Below are 20,298 nucleotides of genomic sequence, written 5' to 3' on the forward strand. Positions count from 1 at the left end.
TGTCCAGATTCCTATGGAGTTACTGCTTTGCCCTGGGGCCCAGTGCAGGAGACACCTTGTGTGCACCCTCCAAGAGTGGTGTCTCTGTTTCCCCGAGCCCTGTGGTGCCCTTCAAAGCCAAATGCTCTAGGGGCTCCTCCTCCCTATACCAAACCCCCAGGCTGGGGAGCCTGACATGGGGCTCGGAACTCTTACTCCTGTGCGAGGATCTCTGTAATACCATTATTTTCCAGTTTATGAGTCAACCACCAGTGGGTATGGGATGTGATTATACTGCAAAATCACTCCTCCTACCATCTCATTTTAGCTTCTTCTTTGTCCTTGGGTGTAGAGTATCTTTTTTTTGGTAGGTTCCAGTCTTCTTTGTTGATGGTTGTTCAGCAGTTAGTTGTGAGTTTAGTGTTTTCATGATCGAAGGTGAGCTCAAGCCTTTCTACTCTGCCATCTTGTCCCCTTGCCTCGTCAGTCCATGGAATGTTAGTGGGCGGGAAGTGAGAGGAGAGTGTCATCTGTGGGATCTGGCTTAGGCTCTGGCTTTCTCCTCAGATGCTGCTTGTCCTTGGAGAGTAAGTAGACAAACTGAACAGATCTGAACTCATTTTGGTCTGCAGCACATCCACCCTCAGCTGAATTCCTTCTTTTCCTGTTTACTCTGAGACACTTCTTTAAAGGGAAGTGATTCCGTGGGACAATTTTTTAAGGCTTATTCTTTGGTGGTTGTTGGGCTGAACCCCACAGGCCTGAAAAGACTCTACTTGCCCAGCTTTAAGAATGAAGAAAGAGCCCAGAGTCAGCGACAGAGACAGTGGTGTCTGATGGATGGGGACATTTACATGTCTGAAGCAAGGTCCTGGGATGACAGCTCATCATGTGGGGCAGACATCAGGGCAGGACATGGCAGCAATCTTCCCTCTCAACTTCTTCTTCTTCTTCTTTTTTCTTTTTTGGCCACCCCACAGCATAGGGAGTTCCTGGGCCAGGGATCAGATCCAAGCCACAGTCGTGACCTGTGCTGCAGCTGTGGCAAACACTGGATGCTTTAACGCACTGTGCTGGGCTGGGGATGGAACCTGTGTCCTGGCACTGCAGAGACTCCACTCATAATGTCACACCACAGTGGGAACTCCTCAACTTCTTATGTATGTATTTGTCATGTATTTTTCTTAATGTTCTGAGAAGACAGCTGACCTGTCACAGATTGTAGAGTCATACTAAAAGATATGTAAGAGCATCGGGATAATACATTTGCCATGTTCTCTCACTGCAGTGCCATTCTTCTTTCCTTTATAGTGGTTGCCCACAGAAGGTGATTAGAAATTTAGCTCTTCTAATTATTAGCCTGTAATTTCATAGCTATTTATCCTCTCTGAGCTTTAATTATGCCATCTGAAATAACCAAAATTATAACAATTATAGCTGAACTGAAAGACCTTCAAGAACATACCCGCATATTGAGGGCTTGCATATATTTTCAGCAAAGCAAAATTAAATTATACACAGTTAGTAAAATACAGCAAAAAAAAGGGGGGGGGAGGATTTATTTGGACCACCTGTCAGATTTTCTTGGACTGATACATTTCTAACTTTTAACTCTAATGGGTAAATAGGTGAGCCATGCCAGATAAAAATATATATGTCAGGCTACTAGTAGTAGGCTGTTATCGTTTGTGCTATTGTATAAAAAGTATAATAAAAGCTTGATCAGTAATCTGTAGCTCAAAGCCCGAGGGGCAAATCTCAGCCCTCATCTTCCCCTCCCCCCCTTCTCTTTTCTCTTACAGGTAAAAAGACCTGTGTAGTTACTTAGACGCAGCATTTTAGAACTGAAGCAAGAAACCGGACTGTTTATCTCAGTGAGCCGCCGACCTTCGGGCTCTGCATTAGAGCATGATTCCCAGGTTCGACAGCGAAGCAAAACAAGGCACTGACCCTGGAATCGAAGGGAAACAGAAAAGTCTTCGTAAAAGTCGTGCAGGGTTCACGGCTCTTCATGGCAGCCGAGGGCTAAAAGGAAAATTTAACCAAAACAAAATCAAGACGCTCTTCTACTCCTTGGCGTCTCGCGGTCTGTTCAGGGTGGTGTCTGGCAAACTGCAAATCCAGTGCACACTGGAGCCCCAAGGGCAGGGAGCGCCGGGGTGCGGCCCTGTCCCTGGCGCCCGACCGCAGTGGAGCGCACACCCCTTTTTTGCAGACTCACAGGTTTCCAGGCCCCGCCTCCTCCGGGCACTGCTGATCACCGCCCTTTGGGCCCGGAATCCAGACGTCCAGAGCCCTACGCCCTCGGTTCCCCGCACTGGGCTCCAGGCGGGGCCCTCCTAGAGCGCTGCGAGCGGAGGGGTCCGCAGAGGATCCGAGTCGGAGCCACGCAGCCTCCAGCTCCCCGGGGCTCGGGAAGGGAGGCGGGGCGGCCGGGCCGGGGGCGGAGTCGCGGCCGCGGCCGCCGCCGTGAGCCCGCCCCCTGCTCGCCCTCCCGGGCTAGCTGGCGCGGCCATGGAGGTCTACATCCCGTCCTTTCGCTATGAGGAGAGTGACCTGGAGCGGGGATACACGGTAGGCGCCGGCTGAGGCCGGAGAGGGCCCCGCGAGCCGGGCCTGCAGCTGCTGAGCCTCCGAGGTGCCTTCGGCCGCCGCCGCTGTCCCTGCGCGGGGTGGGGTGGGGGGTTCCCTCGCTCCCTTCCTTTCCCTTCCCCTCCCCCGGTCCTTTGGTATGGCTGCGCCCTGGAGTGGTTGTCAAGGAAACGGGCGCCCTCCTCCCTGGCGCTGGGTGCCGGGGTTTGGTCGCTTCCCCCTCCCAACCCCGCTCCCGGCCTCCCAGCAGGATCGCCGGGAGTCGAGTCCTTGGCCGAGGTGCTAGGCACTCTCCCCGGCGCTTGCCCTCTGGAGCCCGGGATGGGCTGCGCTCGTTTCTGGCATAGCTGCCCCCTCTGTCCAGACAGAAGTGGCGTCGCGGTGGTTTGATGTTACGTTCCAAGTTCTGTAGGATTCATTCAGATGGAAAATATGCGCATTGAATAAATTATTCATTTGTGAATCTGTTAGCCAAAGTGAACACATGTGTTGCATTTAGATGATTTCCAAAGTTTTATTTGTTTGGTTGTTTCTTTTTTCCTGGTTCTGTAGTGCCCTGAAATGGTAAAATCACGTACTCCCTGAGCACCTGTTCCATACCTAGAACTGAAGTTTGGCAGGAAATGAGAAACAGGGCCCCTTTTCTCAAGAATAGCGTCCCGGAGGGCAGAGACCAGGGCCTGGGACCTTTGGGTAATAAATTTAGTAAGTGAACTGTACTGAAGTTGATTTCCCAATGAACTTAGACATCCTTATCTGGACATTTTTATCATTGCTATAGGGAGAAATGCCTCAGCCTGGGTAGACCTTGGAAAAATTTATTTCCATTTAAAGAACATGTATGTTTTGGAGAAGATCGCATGGGACGTCCTAAAGGATAGTTTATTTTCTTCACTTGTAATTCACTCACTTGCTAAACTCCAGTTACATTAGTTTGGCGTAAAAGTATTTTAACCCTTCTCATCCCTAAAGATTATTGGGTTTTGGTGACAGCTTATTTGGAAACTTGTGTTTTCATAGCATGGATTAAATCCGCCTCTCAAGGGAATTTTTAGAGTTAAGAGTAGTGATTGAAAAAAAAAAAATCCGAGGAGTAAGTGGGTTTCTAGAATTAAGTAGGCTCCTGGGTCCAAGTATGTAAAGTAAGTACTCAAAGTGCCTTCCCTTGGTGGGAAAACTTCAACCAAGGAAAAACTGAGCTCCGTGGCCATTATTTACATAAATAAATGAACTAGGTATTTGGTTATATATGCTGTATCTTCCTTTAAAGAAAAGGGGGTAGAGGGGACACAGTCTTCAAGGCCTTAGCTGCTGTGGCTTCCTTTGCCTGGCAAAGCAATAATGCTGTCTTTTTCTCCATCAGAAAAAAGGGGGGGGGGGGAGGGAGTAGAGAGGAATGAACTTAAATTTGAACCTCTTCAAGGCTTTTTCCTCAGGCTTGAATCCTTGGTGGTCTTTCATTCTTTCAGGTGTCTCCCCTTTCCCATCAGCATCAATAGTCGTGAAGGACTCTGCCAGCTTGAGGGCCGCCTTTTAGGATCTGGAGATGAAAAGGCGGCTTGTTAGGGGCCTTGATCTTTAGATGAAGGTGATCTCAGTGTTTTTTTTTTTTTTCCTCTTTGTAATTATACAGCAAATATTTGCTGAATGAATGAACTTCTGGACGGTTACAAAATTGTTGTGCCAAGGGTACAAAGTATCCTCTTCACAAAGGAAAAAAAAGTCACTTGCAGGAGATAGCTTACCCACCTAAATGAATTAGTGTTTTAAGCTTACAGAGTCTCATCACATAACCCTCTCCTAACAACCCGGCTTACCAAGAAGGGGCTCCTTCCAAATCAGTTTAATTCACAACCTGGAAGCTGGCACATGGCTGGCCAAAATGGAAGTTATAAAAAGAAACACAGGAGTTCCCGTGGTGGCTCAGTGGTTAATGATTCCGTCTAGGAACCATGAGGTTGTGGGTTCGATCCCTGGCCTCCCTCAGTGGGTTAAGGATCTGGCATTGCTGTGAGCTGTGGTGTAGGTCGCAGACGTGGCTCGGATCTGACGTGGCTGTGGCCTAGGTTGGTGGCTACAGCTCCGATTAGACCCCTAGCCTGGGAACCTCTATATGCCGTGGGAGCGGCCCTAGAAAAGGCAAAAAGACAAAAAAAAAGGTACAAAAACTTTGGATTAAAACACAGCTCCGCTAATAGAAGAAAATCAGTAGTTTTGATCTCTCTACGTGCTTACCAGGGGAGATAATTAACTTTTAGCGGAGACTACTAGGATCACCTGCTCCTAAAGACCGTATGGAGCATCTGCTGTGTCTCTGTTTTAGGTGCTGGGAAGTTAGCATTGAATAATACTTCATTAAAAAACAAAAGCCAAAAAAACCCAGGTGTTCCCGTTGGGGTTTAGCGGAAATGAATCTGACGTCAGATTCGTTTCCGAGGACCCAGGTTCAATCCCTGGCCTCCCTCAGTGGGTTAAGGATCCTGCATTGCTGTGAGCTGTGGTGTAGCTCAAAGATGCGGCTCGAATCTGGCGTGGCTGTGGCTGTGGCATAGGCTGGCAGCTGTAGCTCCAATTCAACCCCTAGCCTGGGACCTCCATATGCATCAGGTACGGCCCTAAAAAGACAAACACACACACACAAAAAGCTGAGAGAGAGAAAAACAGAATTTAAAAAATCTCAGTTCCTTAAACAAGAAACTGGTAAAATCATGTGTTCTTTAGTATAAAAAGTACCTTTTGACTTTAGTGGTTGTGTTTTAAATTTAATGAGTATTAAATTGCATTCTAACAAATTCAGTTATAGGAAATTTTAAGTAGAAAGGATGGTTTTTCTTCCCGGCTTCTAGTCTCATGCCCTCAGACATAAAGTATAGGGGTGCTTTCTTTGAGACTTCTTCCCCCTATGCTATGAAAATGTATTTTTTTTTCTTTTTTAGAATAAATAGCATGATTTCACTATTACTGTCATCCTACAACTTAGGGATATCTTTCTCTGTCGACATGGATAGGTCTGTCTCCTCCTTTTAGCTACTAGCAAAGGGATCTTGCATAGAAGAAATTCCCCATAATTTGTTTACATGGATCTCTTTTGATGACCACTGACATTTGCTTCTAGTTTTTAGCAACCACACTGAAAGTTAAAATAAGACATCCCTTGCAGTTCTCATGGCTCAGTTGTTAACTAACCCGACCAGTATCCATGGATGAGGGTTCAATCCCTGGCCTTGCTCAGTGGGTTAAGGATCCGCTGTTGCCGTGAGCTGTGGTGTAGATTGCAGATGGGGTTCGGATCTGGTGTTGCTGTGGCTGTGGTATAGGCTGGCAGCTCTTATTCAACCCCTAGCCTGGGAACCTCCATATGCCTCAGGTGCAGCCCTAAAAAGACACACACACACAAAAAGACATCCCTGTGCATACTTTGTTAATGTCTACTCCTAGGATTTCTGTAGGACATTACCTAGAAGTGGTACTTGGGGCCTTCTAAGTTTTTATCGGTATTGCTGCATTGTTATTGAAAAAGTTTATACAAAGTTATGCTCAATGTACAAAGTAATTTACTTCTAAAGAGTGAATTTTTGCCCTCTGAATATTGACATACTTCTGGGTCTACACTGGTGTTAGGTGAGGATTGCCAAGTGGAAGGATGTTGCTTCTGTTCCTAGGGACTCTCAGCCCCTAGCAGGGTGGGGAAGGGTTAGGGTGTGTGGGTTTCAGCTGGAGTCTTAAGGAGGGACCGAGCCTTTCTGCTTTGCCTTAGGGGTGTGTGCTGGCCATGGGGCTGGGGGAGGGCTGCTCAGGAATGCTGACTTTTGAAATTTGATGACGGTTTTCCTGGGATTGTGAATTCTAGAAAGAGGAAGGGCAGGGCAAAGTTTGCTCTCAGGAAAAAGGCATTCTCATCTAGAACTCCAGATTAACAAAAAAAAAAAAAAAGAAAAAAAAAAGAAAAAAAAAAAAGAAAAAACCCCCAAACCAACCAAACAAAAAAGGGCTACTTCCAAATCATCTTAGTTCACAAAGAATTAAGAGGAAAATACTGTAACAAAATGCAGGTGAATCTTTCCCATCCCACCCGCCGCTCCGTAGTGTATCTGTTGAATACCACTTTCCCTGCTAGGCTGAGAGCTCCTTGAGGCTAGGACAGTGTCCATCTCCCCTGCTGTGCTCATACACAGGGCTGAGAACCCAGTGGAAATTCACCCCATGTGTGCTGAATAAATAATGAATGACTGAGTCCTCTCATAGTGAAACTGACAGCATTAACAGCCTGAACCTAGCCAGAACACAGACAGGAACTTGAACGCACATGCCAGGACTCGAACCCAGCCTAAACCCAGATTGGGACTTGAACCCACGTTTTAAATTAGCACTGACCCCATGTCTGGACTTACTGAGGTTCAGGTTCTTTTTTTTTTTTCCATTTTTTTTTTTTTCCCCACTGTACAGCATGGGGACCAAGTTACACATACATGCATACATACTTTTTCCTTTCATTGTTGTGTTGCGATGTAAGTATCTAGACATAGTTCTTAATGCTACACAGCAGGATCTCATTGTAAATCCATTCCAAGAGCAATAGTTTGCATCTGTTAACTCCAAGCTCCTGATCCCTCCCACTCCCTCCCTCTCCCCTGGGCAGCCACAAGTCTATTCGCCAAGTCTGTGATTTTCTTTTCTGTGGAAACGTTCATTTGTGCTGTATGTTAGATTCCAGTTATAAGTGATATCATATGCTATTTGTCTTTCTCTTTCTGACTTATTTCACTCAGTATGAGAGTCTCTAGTTCCATCCATTGTTGCTGCAAATGGCATTTTTATGGCTGAGTAGTATTCCATTGTGTATATAAACCACATCTTCCTAATTTAATCATCTGTCAATGGACATTTGGGTTGTTTCCATGTCTTGGCTATTGCTGAATTCCTTCGGAGCAGTTCTGTATGCCTCCATTCAGAAGGAATTCAGCAAGAGACAGTGATAGGCAAGAAATAGATTTATTAGGATAGGACGCTTGTGAAAGATGCAAGCAGACAGGCGAGGAGTCTTTGCCCCAAGGATCCAGTGGGCTACAATTTTATCATCCAAGGGGAGTGGGGATCAGAAAAGAGCACCTCTTCCTCTTTCTTAGAGCAGTAGCTCCTCCTTAGTATCCAGTGAGGTGTGTACTCACATCAGCAGAAGGGCAGTTCTCAAACTCCTGCCCTGGGTGTGAATCTGAATGCAGACTTCACCCCATCCTCCACCCAACAACCTGGAGCATCACCTCCACTAGTCAAGCAAGCCTGCCTTGTTCTAATGGCTTTTGGGGGCAATTTATTAACTTACAGTGATCTCCCAACGTGAATCTGAATGCAGACTTCACCCCATCCTCCACCCAACAACCTCTTCCTGGGAAGAGCATCACCTCCACTAGTCAAGCAAGCCTGCCTTGTTCTAATGGCTTTTGGGGGCAATTTATTAACTTACAGTGATCTCCCAACGTGAATCTGAATGCAGACTTCACCCCATCCTCCACCCAACAACCTCTTCCTGGGAAGAGCATCACCTCCACTAGTCAAGCAAGCCTGCCTTGTTCTAATGGCTTTTGGGGGCAATTTATTAACTTACAGTGATCTCCCAACATCCCCTAGATTTCCCTCTTGATCTATGAACCTTTATTGGGACTTATACAACTACCTGTGCCTACTCCATCCCTGTCAATAAGAGAAGAAATTTGGTAATCTCCAGGTGTGAAGCAGCTCTTCCATTTGGGCAGGGGGGTCTTGCAGAGTGACTCCTGACCGAGAGAGGTATGGAGAGATCAGCTCGCTAGCCTGGAGAGCTTTAAAGGAGTGTGGACATCAGCTTCAGAAAGTGGGAAGCAGCCTGAGTTTTAAGGAAGGAAGTAACATGATTAGCTCTGCATTTAGAAAGATGACCCTGAAGCATTAATAATTAAGAGATGCTTGCAAAAAAAACCAGAAGGGAAAGGATGAGGCCCTGAGCTAAGGCAACTGGGAAAGGAAAGGGGATGACTTACAAGAATCTCCAGGGTCTGGTGACCAGATATGACACAGAGGGTGACTCCTGTGCATACAGGTGCCAGTGACTGAATAAAAAGAGCTGATGTGAAGACAGTTTCATTTGGGGGCCTGCTCAGTTTTTGGTGGCAGATGAGCCCACTTCATTTTGGAATTCAGGATGTATAGAGAGATCTGGTCTAGAAATATGGTTCCAGGGGATCATTCAGCGTAAAAGAGAGGAGGTGAAGCTCTTCCCAGGAAGAGGATGTAAAGTGAGGAAAAGAGGCAGGAGGTAGTGTCCCAGAACCCGCATGGGCAAAGAATGCTCAGCATGGTACCCAGAGGGAGGAGGAAACCCAGGGATGTGAAGCAGGCAAGGTAGAATGGTAGACGCTTTACAAGAAGGCAAGTGCTAGACATGGCTCGGTGACCTTGTAAGGTGGGGATGGAGAACAGTCCCTTGGACATGAGATAAGCAGATCCTGGGCGCCAGGATAGGCTAGTATTCTCCATTTTCAGATATGTTGTTGCTAAAAAACAACAAAACTAGAATGACTACTTAGTAAGTACATAAACCTTTGAGCGCATTACATTTCATTTTTTGTAGTTCTTAAAATCAAGGTATCGAGTTTAGTACTTGAATTTCAAGTCCTTTTTAACTATATATCGATGACTGCATTGTGCTTGTATAAGTATATGCTTTTCTTGAGATCTAGAATTACACATTTTAACATATGAGGCAGCTCCATACACTATTGAGATGTCTACAGGGATAATCAGCATTTTATATTTTATGGGTTAAAATACATAAATAGAACAGTGTAATGAACCACCTGTACCTGTTACTCAACTTCACTATTAAATTTTTATTTCACTCAGCACCCTTCATAATTACATTTAAAAAAACTCTGGAGTATTTTAAAGCAAATCCAAAATAATTTTACCTGTATGTATTTCATTATGAAATCTGGCAAGTAACTTTTTTTTTTTTTGTCTTTTTAGTTGCTGCACTGATGGAGGTTCCTAGGCTAGGGTTCGAATCAGAGCTGCAGCTGCCGGCCTGCGCCACAGCCACAGCCACACAGGATCCAAGCCACATCTGTGACCTACACCACAGCTCACGGCAACGCCAGATCCTTAACCCACTAAGCGAGGCTAGGGATCGAACCTGCATCCTCATGGATATTAAGTTCATTGCCACTGAGCCACAACGGGAAATCCTATAGAAAGTATTTTTATTGCCAGTTTATATTTGTGAGAGAGACTGAGAGATTGAGTAAGGGAACCTGGACACTTCGTCCCTCTCCTTCATCCTCAGCGTAGTTTCCACCTGGTGACAAAATGACAACACACTGTAGATTAAAAAAAAATTGGGAATTCCAGTCATGGCTCAGCAGATGAACCTGACTAGTATCCATGAGGACATGGGTTGGATCCCTGGCCTCGTTCAGTGAGTTAAGGATCCAGCATTACCGTGAGCTGTGGTGTAGGTGTCAGACAGGGCTCGGATCCTGTGTTGCTGCGGCTATAGTATAGGCCAGCAGCTGTAGCTCTGACTGAACCCCTAGCCTGGGAATTCCCATATGTCATGGGTGTGGCCCTAAAAATATATATATATATATATATTTGACAACATCCAGAGGAAGGAGTGTTTGTTCAGAGCAAGGATACTTTTCTTCCTTCTCCTCTCACTATCCCCAGTTGGTTCCTCACTCAGTGCTCTTGCCTGGGGAATGCCGTGTGCTGATTGGCTGCCTGAACCAGTCACCAAGGCAAGGATATGTTAACTAGATGGAGTGAAAATCTGTGGCATCTCTTGAGTTAGGGATGAGGTCAGTCCATTCCTGCCACCTAACCCTGCAGACACCATAGTGGGAGAAGGTCAGAAGGATAGTGAGAGCACAGTGTCTCCAACTGTATCTTCCAGTCGTCCGTTCTAAGCACCCATGATGAGGGAGGGCTTTGTGAACAAGGACATAGCTGGCCCAGTGCCTCGCTCATGGTGAAGTCTCAGCATAAGCGAACAATTATACATGTGTTGAGTGGGTCAAGCATGTGGAAAAAAGTTCTTTACCCTTAAATATAAGAAATATAGTTTGAAAATATTCTTGACAGAATGTTACATTCACTTAAAAATCAAAAATTTTACAAGAGGGTTGAATTTTGCAAATACAGCGCTTAGAAATTCATTCTTTTTCTTTTTTTTTTTTGGACTTGCCTGCGGCCTGTCAGAGTTCCCAGGCCAGAGATCCAACCTGTGCCACAGCAGCGACTGGAGCTGCTGCAGCGACAGCACCGAGTCCTTAATCTTCTATGCCACAGGGGTACTTCCTCTAGTCTTTTGAAATAAACTTTTGGTTTTGAAATAATTTTAAATTTGCAGAAAAGTTGCAAAATGAATACCGACAGTTCCTCTGTACCCCTCACCCAGTTTCCCCTGTTGACGTTATACATTACCATGGTAACGTCAAAACAAGGAAACTAGCATTTGTACATTATTATTAACCAAGCTCCAGACTTTTTGGATTTTACCAGTTTTTCCACTAATGTCCTTTTTCTGTTCCAGGATCTCATCCGGGATGTCACATTGCATTTAGTTCTGTCTGCTTTGATGTGGTGCTAAGTTATTAGTCCAAATTGTGGCACACTGTGTCTCAAAAATGAGGCAGGCGTGTTACTAGAAATGAACCTGTACAGATTAAATCAGATCTTGATTATTTCAGATGCTTCCTTGGTAATTTTTGCCATTTGGCAAAAGCCTAATTATAATCTTCCACCAGTTTATGATGGAACTCGGCACAGCCTAGCAATGAAAAAGCACAGGCAATGGATAGACTTAGGCGGTCGTCCTCAAATCTGGCCTGCAGCCTTTAGCCCACAGTCAGGCTTTGGGCAAGCTTCTTAATTTCCCTGTCTTGTTTTCCTCATCTGTCAAAGAATACTAGTACGCCCACACCTTGGAGATATTTCAGGTTTAGTTCTAGACCATTGCAATAAAGCAAATATCGTAAAAAAGGAAGTCACGCAAAAATATCTTAATGCTAAAAAAAATGCTAACTATTATCAGAGCCGTCAGTGAGGCATAATCTTTGCTGGTGGAGGGTCTTTCCTTGACCTAAATGGCTGCAGACTGATTGGGTGGTGGTTGTTGAAGGTTGAGGTGGCTGTGGCTATTTCTTAAGACAACAGTCAAGTTTACTGTGTCAGTGGACTGTTCCTTTTCTGAATGCTTGCTCTGCAGCATGCCATACTGTTGGATAGCATTTTACCCACAGAACTTCTTTCACAACTGGAGTCAGTCCTCTCAAACCCTGCTGCTTTATCACTTAAGTTTATGTAATACTCTAAATCCTTTGTTGTCATTCCAACAATCTTCACAGCATCTTGACCTGGAGTAGATTCCATCTCAGGAAACCACTTTCTTTGCTCATAAGAAGGAACTCTCATGAGCTCATCTGTTCATGTTTTTTGATAAGATTGCAGCAATTCAGTCACGTCTTCAGGCTCCACTTCCAATTCTAGTTCTCTTTCTTTTTTTTTTTTTTTTGTCTTTTTGTTGTTGTTGTTGTTGTTGCTATTTCTTGGGCCGCATCCGCGGCATATGGAGGTTCCCAGGCTAGGGGTCGAATCGGAGCTGTAGCCACCGGCCTACAGCAACTCGGGATCCGAGCCGCGTCTGCAACCTACACCACAGCTCACGGCAACACCGGATCGTTAACCCACTGAGCAAGGGCAGGGACCGAACCCGCAACCTCATGGTTCCTAGTCGGATTCGTTAACCACTGCGCCACAACGGGAACTCCTAGTTCTCTTTCTCTTTCTACCACATCTGCAGTGACTTCCTTCACTAAAGTCTTGGACCTCTCAAAGTCATCCATGAAGGGTTGGAATCAGCTTCTTCCAAACATCTGCTAATGTTGATATTTTGACCTCTTCCTATGAATCATGAATGCTCTTAATGGCATCTAGACTAGTCAGTCCTTTCCAGGAGGTTTTCAATTTATTCCACCCAAATACGTTGGAGGTATCACTGTCTATGGCAGCTATAGCCTTGTGAAATGCATTTCTTAAGAAGTGAGACTTTAAATTTGAAACTATTTCTTAATCTCTGGCACAGGCTGTGGACAGATGTTGTGTTAGCAGGCATGAAAACAACATTAATCTTATTGTACACCTCCATCAGAGATGTGATCAGTGCACTGTCACTGAGCAGTAATATTTTGAAAGGAATCTTTTTCTCCTCAGCAATAGGTCTCAAGAGTGAGCTTAAAATATTCAGTGAGCCATGTTGTCGGCAGATGTGCTGTCATCCAGGCTCTGTTGTTCCACTTAGAGATCACAGGCAGAGTAGATTTAGCATAATTCTGAAGGACCCTAGGATTACTGGAGTGGTAAATGAGCACTGCCTTCAGCTTCAGGTCACCTGCTGCCTTCACCCCTAACAAGACTGTCAGCCTGTCCTTTGAAGCTTTGAAGCCACTATTGACTTCTCTTCTCTAGATATGAAAGTCCTAGATGGCATCTTCTTCCAATAGAAGGCTGTTTCGATTACATGGTTTAGTATAGCCACCTGCACTCATCCATCTTCGCGAGATCTTCTGGATAACTTGCTGCAGCTTCTGCATCAGCACTTGGGGCTTCATCTCGCACTTTGGTGTTGTAGAGACACCTTCTTTCCTTAAACCTCATAAACCAAACTCTGCTACCTTTTAACTTTTCTTGTGCAACTTCCTTATCTCTCTCAGGCTTCATAGATTTGGAGTGAGTTAGGGCCTTTTTTGCATTAGGCTTTGGCTTAGGATGTCATGGCTAATTGGATCCTCTATCCAGACCACTAGAGCTTTCTCCATCTCAGCAGTAAGGCTGTTGTTATTTACTTATTTATTGGTCATTCATATGTTCACTGGACTAGCATGTTTAATTTCCTCCAAGAACTTGTCCTGTGCATTCACACCTTTTTAAAAATGGTTATCATTTTTGTTTGTTTTGCCTTTTAGCTCAGTGAATTTTGTTGTATTTATAGTTGTACAACAGTCATCACGGCCCAATTTTACAGCATTTCCATCCTAAACCCACAGCCCATCTCTTCCCTACCAACCTGTCTCCTTTGGTGACCAGAAGTTTTTCAAAGTCTCTGGGGTCAGTATCTGTTCTGCAAAGAAGATCATACATTGACACCTTGGCTGTTTGGAACAAGAGGCCTCGCTTTCAGCCTATTTTGGCTTTTTAGCTTGCCTTCTTCAACAGGTTTAATCATTTGTAGCTTTGATTTAAAGTGAGATGTGCAACTCTTCCTTTCACTTGAAGACCTAGAGGCCATTGTAGAGTCATTAACTGGTCTCATTTCAATGTTGTTGTACCTCAGGGAATAGGGAAGCCCAAGGAAAGAGAAGGAGACAGGCGAACGGCTGGGCGATGGATCACCATTTATTGACCAAGTTCACTGTCTTATATGGGTACAGTTTGTGGTGCCCCCAATTAATTACAATAGTAGCATCGAAGATCACGGATCGTCATAACAAACATAATAATAATGACAAAGTTTGAAATAGTGCAAGAATTACTGAAATGTCACACAGAGACACGAAATGAACAAATGCTATTGGAAAACGGTGCCAATAGAACTTTTCCACATGGGGTTGTGAAAAATTCAGTATCCTCAAAGTGAAATAAAATGAGGTGCAGTAAAACGAGGTATGGCTGTACCTACCTTATAGGATGGTTTGAGCAGTGTCTCCTGCTATGTTTGTGATTTATTCATATTATTTCAAGAAGGGACTGCCTTGAAGATATTTGTTTTAAAGAAGTTCTTTAATGTGAATCAATAATGTAAACCAAAGTCCAGGATAAATATTTGTGATCTGTAAAACAAACTCTTTCCAGTTATCTTCAAGTACTACAGAAGCAGCAATTACATTTAACCAAGTAGTTTTTTTTTTGTTTTTTTGGTCTTTTAAGGGCTGCACCCACTGCATATGGAAGTTCCCAGGCTAGGGGTTGAATTGGAGCTATAGTTGCTGGCCTATACCACAGCCACCGCTACGCAGGATCTGAGCCGCATCTGCCACCTACACCACAGCTCATGGCAACGCCGGATCCTTAACCCACTGAGCAAGGCCAGGGATCAAACCTGTGTCCTCATGGATACTAGTCAGATTCGTTTTCACTAAGCCACGGTGGGAACTCCTAACCATCTAGTATTCTTTAACAACTCTAGACTGTATGTTCATTCAGGTTTAGTTTTCTAACTTTATTTACTACATCTATTTTTTTTTTCCCTTCAAGTTCATAGAGCCCAGTATATTTACCTAAATGATGTTAGGATTATATAGAGGCATGGAAATACATATTTCCTACCTTCTCCATTCTCTCCCATCCCCCACTGCATCTCCAAAACAAGAGAGCCATGGGGCTCATACCTTGGTTTTGTTTTTTTGGTTTTTTTTGGCTCTGATGTGGAGTGACTTGATGTGGAATCTCAGTTCCCAGGCCAGGGACGGAACCCAGGCTACACTGGTGAAAGTGCCAAATCCTAACTGCTAGACCGCCAGAGAGCTCCCATATACTTGGATTCTTTTGTTGGTTTTCTAGGTATTCATTTAGATTTTTAATGCAATTTCCTATTATTTTGCTTTGTATCTGTTCTATTTGTTGTTGTTGTTTGTTTGTTTTTTGGTTTGTTTCTGGCTGCTCCCACAGCTTGCAGAAGTTCCCGGGTCAGGGATCTAACCCTTGCCACATCAGTGACCCAAGTCACAGCAGTGACAACTCCAGATACTTAATCTGCTGAACCACCAGGAAACTCCAAAGATTCCCCTTTGAAAATACAATCATAGTATCATTATCAGATATTTAAAAAGCCACATTTCATCATTGTAAATATCAGTCCATTTTTCACATTTCCCTGATTTTCCCCATGCATGATTATTTTTTTAAAGCAGTTTGAATTGGGATTTAAACTGTTCTATAGAATGTGAGTCCTTAATATATCTCCTTGGTCTTTTTTAATCTATAGGTTCCTTTCCTTTTTCTTTTTCTTTTATAATTATTTCATTGTCTGAACTGTGATTTTGCCCCATAGAGTTTCTCACAGTAGATTTTGCTGATTACATCCTTGTGTCATTATTAATACATTTTTCTGCTCCTTATGTGGTCCAGAGGCAGAGGCTTGGTCATTTTCAGATATAATTTGTGATGCTAGTGGCTATTGAGGGCCATTGTCTAGATCTATGAATTCATGAGTGGTTGCTAGGCATTGATGTTCTTTTTATTATTCTCTTTTATTTATTGGCTTGAATACATGTATAAAGAGAAACTTTGTCATAAATTAGTTACCCTGAGGTGTAGTTTTTAATAGTAAAAGCAGGATAAATGCTTGATTCTTTCTTTTATTATTTATTTGTCAAAATAAGTTGGTTGCCTCCAAAGACCACAAACTAAAAGTGAAACATTCTAGTGTCCCCTTTTATTTGAGTCTCCCCTCCTTTTTTTGGAAGGGGATGTTGGGGGTATTTGAAATAGGCTATTGTTCTCTTGTTGATTTTTATTAAAAAGATATATTATTCAGATTTTCCTTTTGTAATTTTTATTTAGGGAAGAACCAATAAGTGGGTTGAGTCTCACCATCTGCCTTTTCTTAGTTCTTTGAATTTAGATAAATTTAGGAACTTAGAAATTGTTTAGAAACTGCAAGCTTCTCTCTCTTCTACACATTCCCCCTTCTCTCCACCTTGCTAGTGGAAATTAATCCTATTTTCAAAATTACCCAAGCCAGGGAGAATAACCATCCATTCTCGTGATTACTATATGCCTACTCTCTCTCTCTCAATCATTGTACTGGTCTTGTGGGCGCAGAGTAGCTGACATGAAAGTTTGTTCTGGAAGGGTGAGTGGAATTTTGCCAGTATGAGAAAGGGAAGAACATTTCAGGTTCAAGGAAGGGCCTGGGGAAGTGTAAGAAGTCTGGATAGTTGCTAAGGAGGGTAGGTGGTAGGAGTGGGACAGGAGTTTGAAGGTTAGGTTGAGTGGTTTAGGGGGACTGTACATGCACAGATAAAATTTTATCCTGGAAGCATTAAAGGTAATGAGAGTGTTTGTTGATTGGTTTGTCTTTGTTTGTTTGTTATTTCCCCAACACATTTTTTTTTTCTCCACTGTACAGCATGGGGACCCAGTTACACATACATGTATACTATTTTTTTCTCCCATCATCATGCTCCTTCGTATCTAGACATAGTTCTCAGTGCTACACAGCAGGATCTCATTGCCTTTAAAAGGAGAGAAACATCAAGCATACAGATGACCAAAAACATATAACAAGGTAGTCTCACTAATAATTAAAGAAAAGCAAAGTTAAACCTAGTTGTTTTTTTTTTTTAATTCAACAGGCAAAATGACAAAGATTGATAAAAACCAGTACTGATGAAAATGGGGGTGAGGGAGACACATTCTTTCACATACTGTTGGTGAGACTATAACTTGGAGAATCTGTTTTGGAGATGAGTTAGGCAATATTTATTAAATAAAATGTGTATATAAGCTTTTGACCCAGGCTTTCCCCTCTTTGCGCTGTAAGTGCGTAAGGATATACATGTAAAGTTATTTATTATAGCATTGTTTATGATATGAAGAGAAAGTGAAAACAAATACTTTTTTTTTTTGGTCTTGTCTTTTTGCCTTTTCTAGGCCCGCTCCCGAGGCATATGGAGGTTCCCAGGCTAGGGGTTGAATTGGAGGTGTAGCCACCAGACTACGCCAGAGCCACAGCAACTCGGGATCTGAGCCGTGTCTGCAACCTACACCACAGCTCACAGCAACGCCGGATCGTTAACCCACTGAGCAAGGGCAGGGACCGAACCCGAAACCTCGTGGTTCCTAGTAGGATTCGTTAACCACTGAGCCAAGATGGGAACTCTGAAAACAAATACTTTTTTTTTTGTCTTTTGTCTTTTTTTGTTGTTGTTGTTGCTATTTCTTGGGCCGCTCCCGCGGCATATGGAGGTTCCCAGGCTAGGGGTCGAATCGGAGCTGTAGCCACTGGCCTATACCAGAGCCACAGCAACGCGGGATCCGAGCCGCGTCTGCAACCTACACCACAGCTCACGGCAACGCCGGATCGTTAACCCACTGAGCAAGGGCAGGGACCGAACCCGCAACCTCATGGTTCCTAGTCAGATTCGTTAACCACTGCGCCACGACGGGAACTCCTGAAAACAAATACTTTTTTAACAAATATTCATTGACTACCAAGAGGCAGGCAGTAACCTGCCTGTTGAGGATACAGTAGTGAACAAAACAGTCAAAAGTCTCTCTTCAAGGAGAGTTGGTCAAAAGTTTCTACCCTCAAGGAGCTTACCTTCCAGCTGGATGGGTGAAGGGGGCAGAAATAAACATGATACTTACACTATATAATATCTCAGCCAGTGCTTCTGCTGAGTGAAATAAATAAGGAAAAAGGCATAGAGCTTGCTGAGGCATCGTCAGAGATGCTGTCACTGGGCAAGTGTCACTGGAACAGACCTGAAGGAAGGGCAGGGGTGAGTCATGACGTTATCTAGGGAACGTTGTCTAGACAGAAGGAACAGTGAAAGCAGAGGGCATGAGATAGGACTGTGCCCAGTGCATTTTAGATATAGGAAGGGGTCCAAGCAGGGTTGGACCGGAGCCAGGGAATAGAGGGCAGTAGGGAATGAGATCATAGGTAGTGTGGTGGGGGTGGATAGTGCGGGATGGAGCAAAGGGGGTTGGGCCAGGCAGACCCAGTAGGTCTGGGAGGGGATGATAAGGCTTTGACTCTGAGAGGAGGGAAGCAGGGGAGTGATTGAATTCACTAAGTATGTACTGATTACCAGCCACATGATCAGTACAGTGGTACTCTTCTAGATGCTGAGGTTGCGGAGCGGAGAAAATAGATGGAAGTCCCTGTCCTCATATACTATTTGCATGACTTAACCTCTGGAAGCATCAGTCTCATTTCATTGTGGAAAACAGACTGCAGGAGGATCAGGTGCAAGTGGGAAGCTGAGTTAGGAGGGTGTTGTGGTATCCTAGGTAAAAGATGCTGATGGCTTAGAACAGTTCTGTTGGATTCTGGACAAATTTTGATGATGGAGCCAAGTGGATTCCCTGATGGATTAGATTTGGAGTGCGGGAGAAAATGAGGGTGACTCCAAGGTATTCAACTCGAGCAAATGGAAGAATGGTGGCACCGTTTATCAAAATGTGGACGATTTTGGGTAGAACACATTTAGGGGGAAGATCAGAAGTCCTATATTTGGGGGAGTTCCTGTCATGGCTCAGCGGAAACGACTCTGACTAGTATCCATGAGGACACAGGTTTGATCCTTGGCCTCGCTCAGTGGGCTAAGGCTCTGATGTTGTTGTGCGCTGTGGTGTAGGTCGAAGACATGGCTTGATCTAGCATTGCTGCGGCTGTGGCATAGGCCAGTGGCTACAGCTCCAATTCATCCCCAAGCCTGGGAACCTCTGTATGCCATGGGCGCAGCCCTAGAAAGACAAGGAAAAAAAAAAAAAAAAAAAAAGCCCTGTATTTGCACATGTTTAATTTGAAACGTTTAACCAAGTATCTGGGCATCTTGTGACTCAGTCATGTTGACACATAAAATTAACCATTCCAAGTCCACCCTTTACCAACTTGGCATATGTGTATCTCCTAAACCATACTTAATCTCTGAATAAAGGCAACAATAAGGTCATAATTGTGCCTGATGTGATACAAGTATCCTGCATGTAACTCAGACACACTAACTCCTTACCCAGAAGAGAAGGCGAAGTCCTTGCATCATGTTTACCCTTGGTGACATCCTGTAACTTAAATATACGATGTGAAATTAACAACACTTCAATACTATCACATAAAGTCCATACATCTAAGGTTACATGATAAGGAGATAAAAGAAGGAATACAACAAAGATGTGCACTTTATATATGTTTTAATATATATGTGTATACACATACAAACATAGTCATAACCCAGTCAGAAGGAAATAATCATGACAATTACTGTCCTCACTATCACTGGTTGCAAGGTGGTAGCTGATATTTTTAACTACCTTCTTTCACTGCTGTTCCCCTTTCATGGCTATTCCTCTTCAGCAACTACCCCAGCTGGTCCTGGTTCTTTACCTGGTGGCCCAGACCTTACATCCCTAAAGGGTCTGAGACGTTAGTAAAGTTCCACTTGAATTAGATTGTTTTAGTTTTCTGTTGAATTTAATCCCAGTGCATTGTAATATTGAGACATCCTAAGGGATCTCCTGTGTTAGCAAGATGCTCTTCCTTCCCTCCATCGTGGAGTAGTGGTCCAGTTTCCCTTTGGCAGTCAGGATCAATTGCCCCAGCCACTGTTGTAACTTCCTCTGTTTTTACTGATTCAGAGACCTGGGGAGACCAGAGTGGCCAGGTGATAGTCTTAAATTCCAGTTCGGTGGAATCATTCTTGTGTCTCCTGGTGGAAACTTTTTTTTCCCCCTTTGAAATTAAGACTTTCAAGCCAGCAGAACATATAGTCCTGGGGACAGGAAGCAAAATTTTTGCCAGTGGGTCACTAGGGGAGCTAGTGAATGGTGTCCCTTCCTTGTCCACTTCTTGATTCTTGGGTTTGTGATCCTGGTTTTGGGAGAAGCAGCACCATATTTTGGATGTTGACTCCTAGAGAACCAGGTCCTGGCCTGCAAGGGGTATTGCCAGGTGGCTCAGACTGTAAC

At 44.1% G+C, this 20,298-nt stretch overlaps 1 protein-coding gene across 5 annotated transcripts in view; it reads left to right on the top strand.

The window, feature by feature from the left end:
- Window positions 1-2,433: 2,433 nt before the first annotated feature.
- Window positions 2,434-20,298, top strand: part of SNX24 (sorting nexin 24) — a 157,327-nt gene continuing 139,462 nt past the window's right edge. For 4 of the 5 annotated variants that reach the window (XR_007134578.1, XR_007134577.1, XM_047778502.1 and 1 more), the window contains exon 1: window positions 2,434-2,553. Coding sequence is in view for 2 of the 5 variants with exons in the window: in XM_047778502.1 (XP_047634458.1) it covers window positions 2,494-2,553 (60 nt within the window). In the remaining 3 variants the exon portion in view is untranslated. Of the gene's footprint in view, window positions 2,618-20,298 lie in introns of all 5 variants that reach the window. The other variant, XM_047778505.1, reaches the window with a different exon arrangement.

Source organism: Phacochoerus africanus, chromosome 4 (genome assembly GCF_016906955.1).
Source record: "Phacochoerus africanus isolate WHEZ1 chromosome 4, ROS_Pafr_v1, whole genome shotgun sequence".
NCBI lineage: Eukaryota > Metazoa > Chordata > Mammalia > Artiodactyla > Suidae > Phacochoerus > Phacochoerus africanus.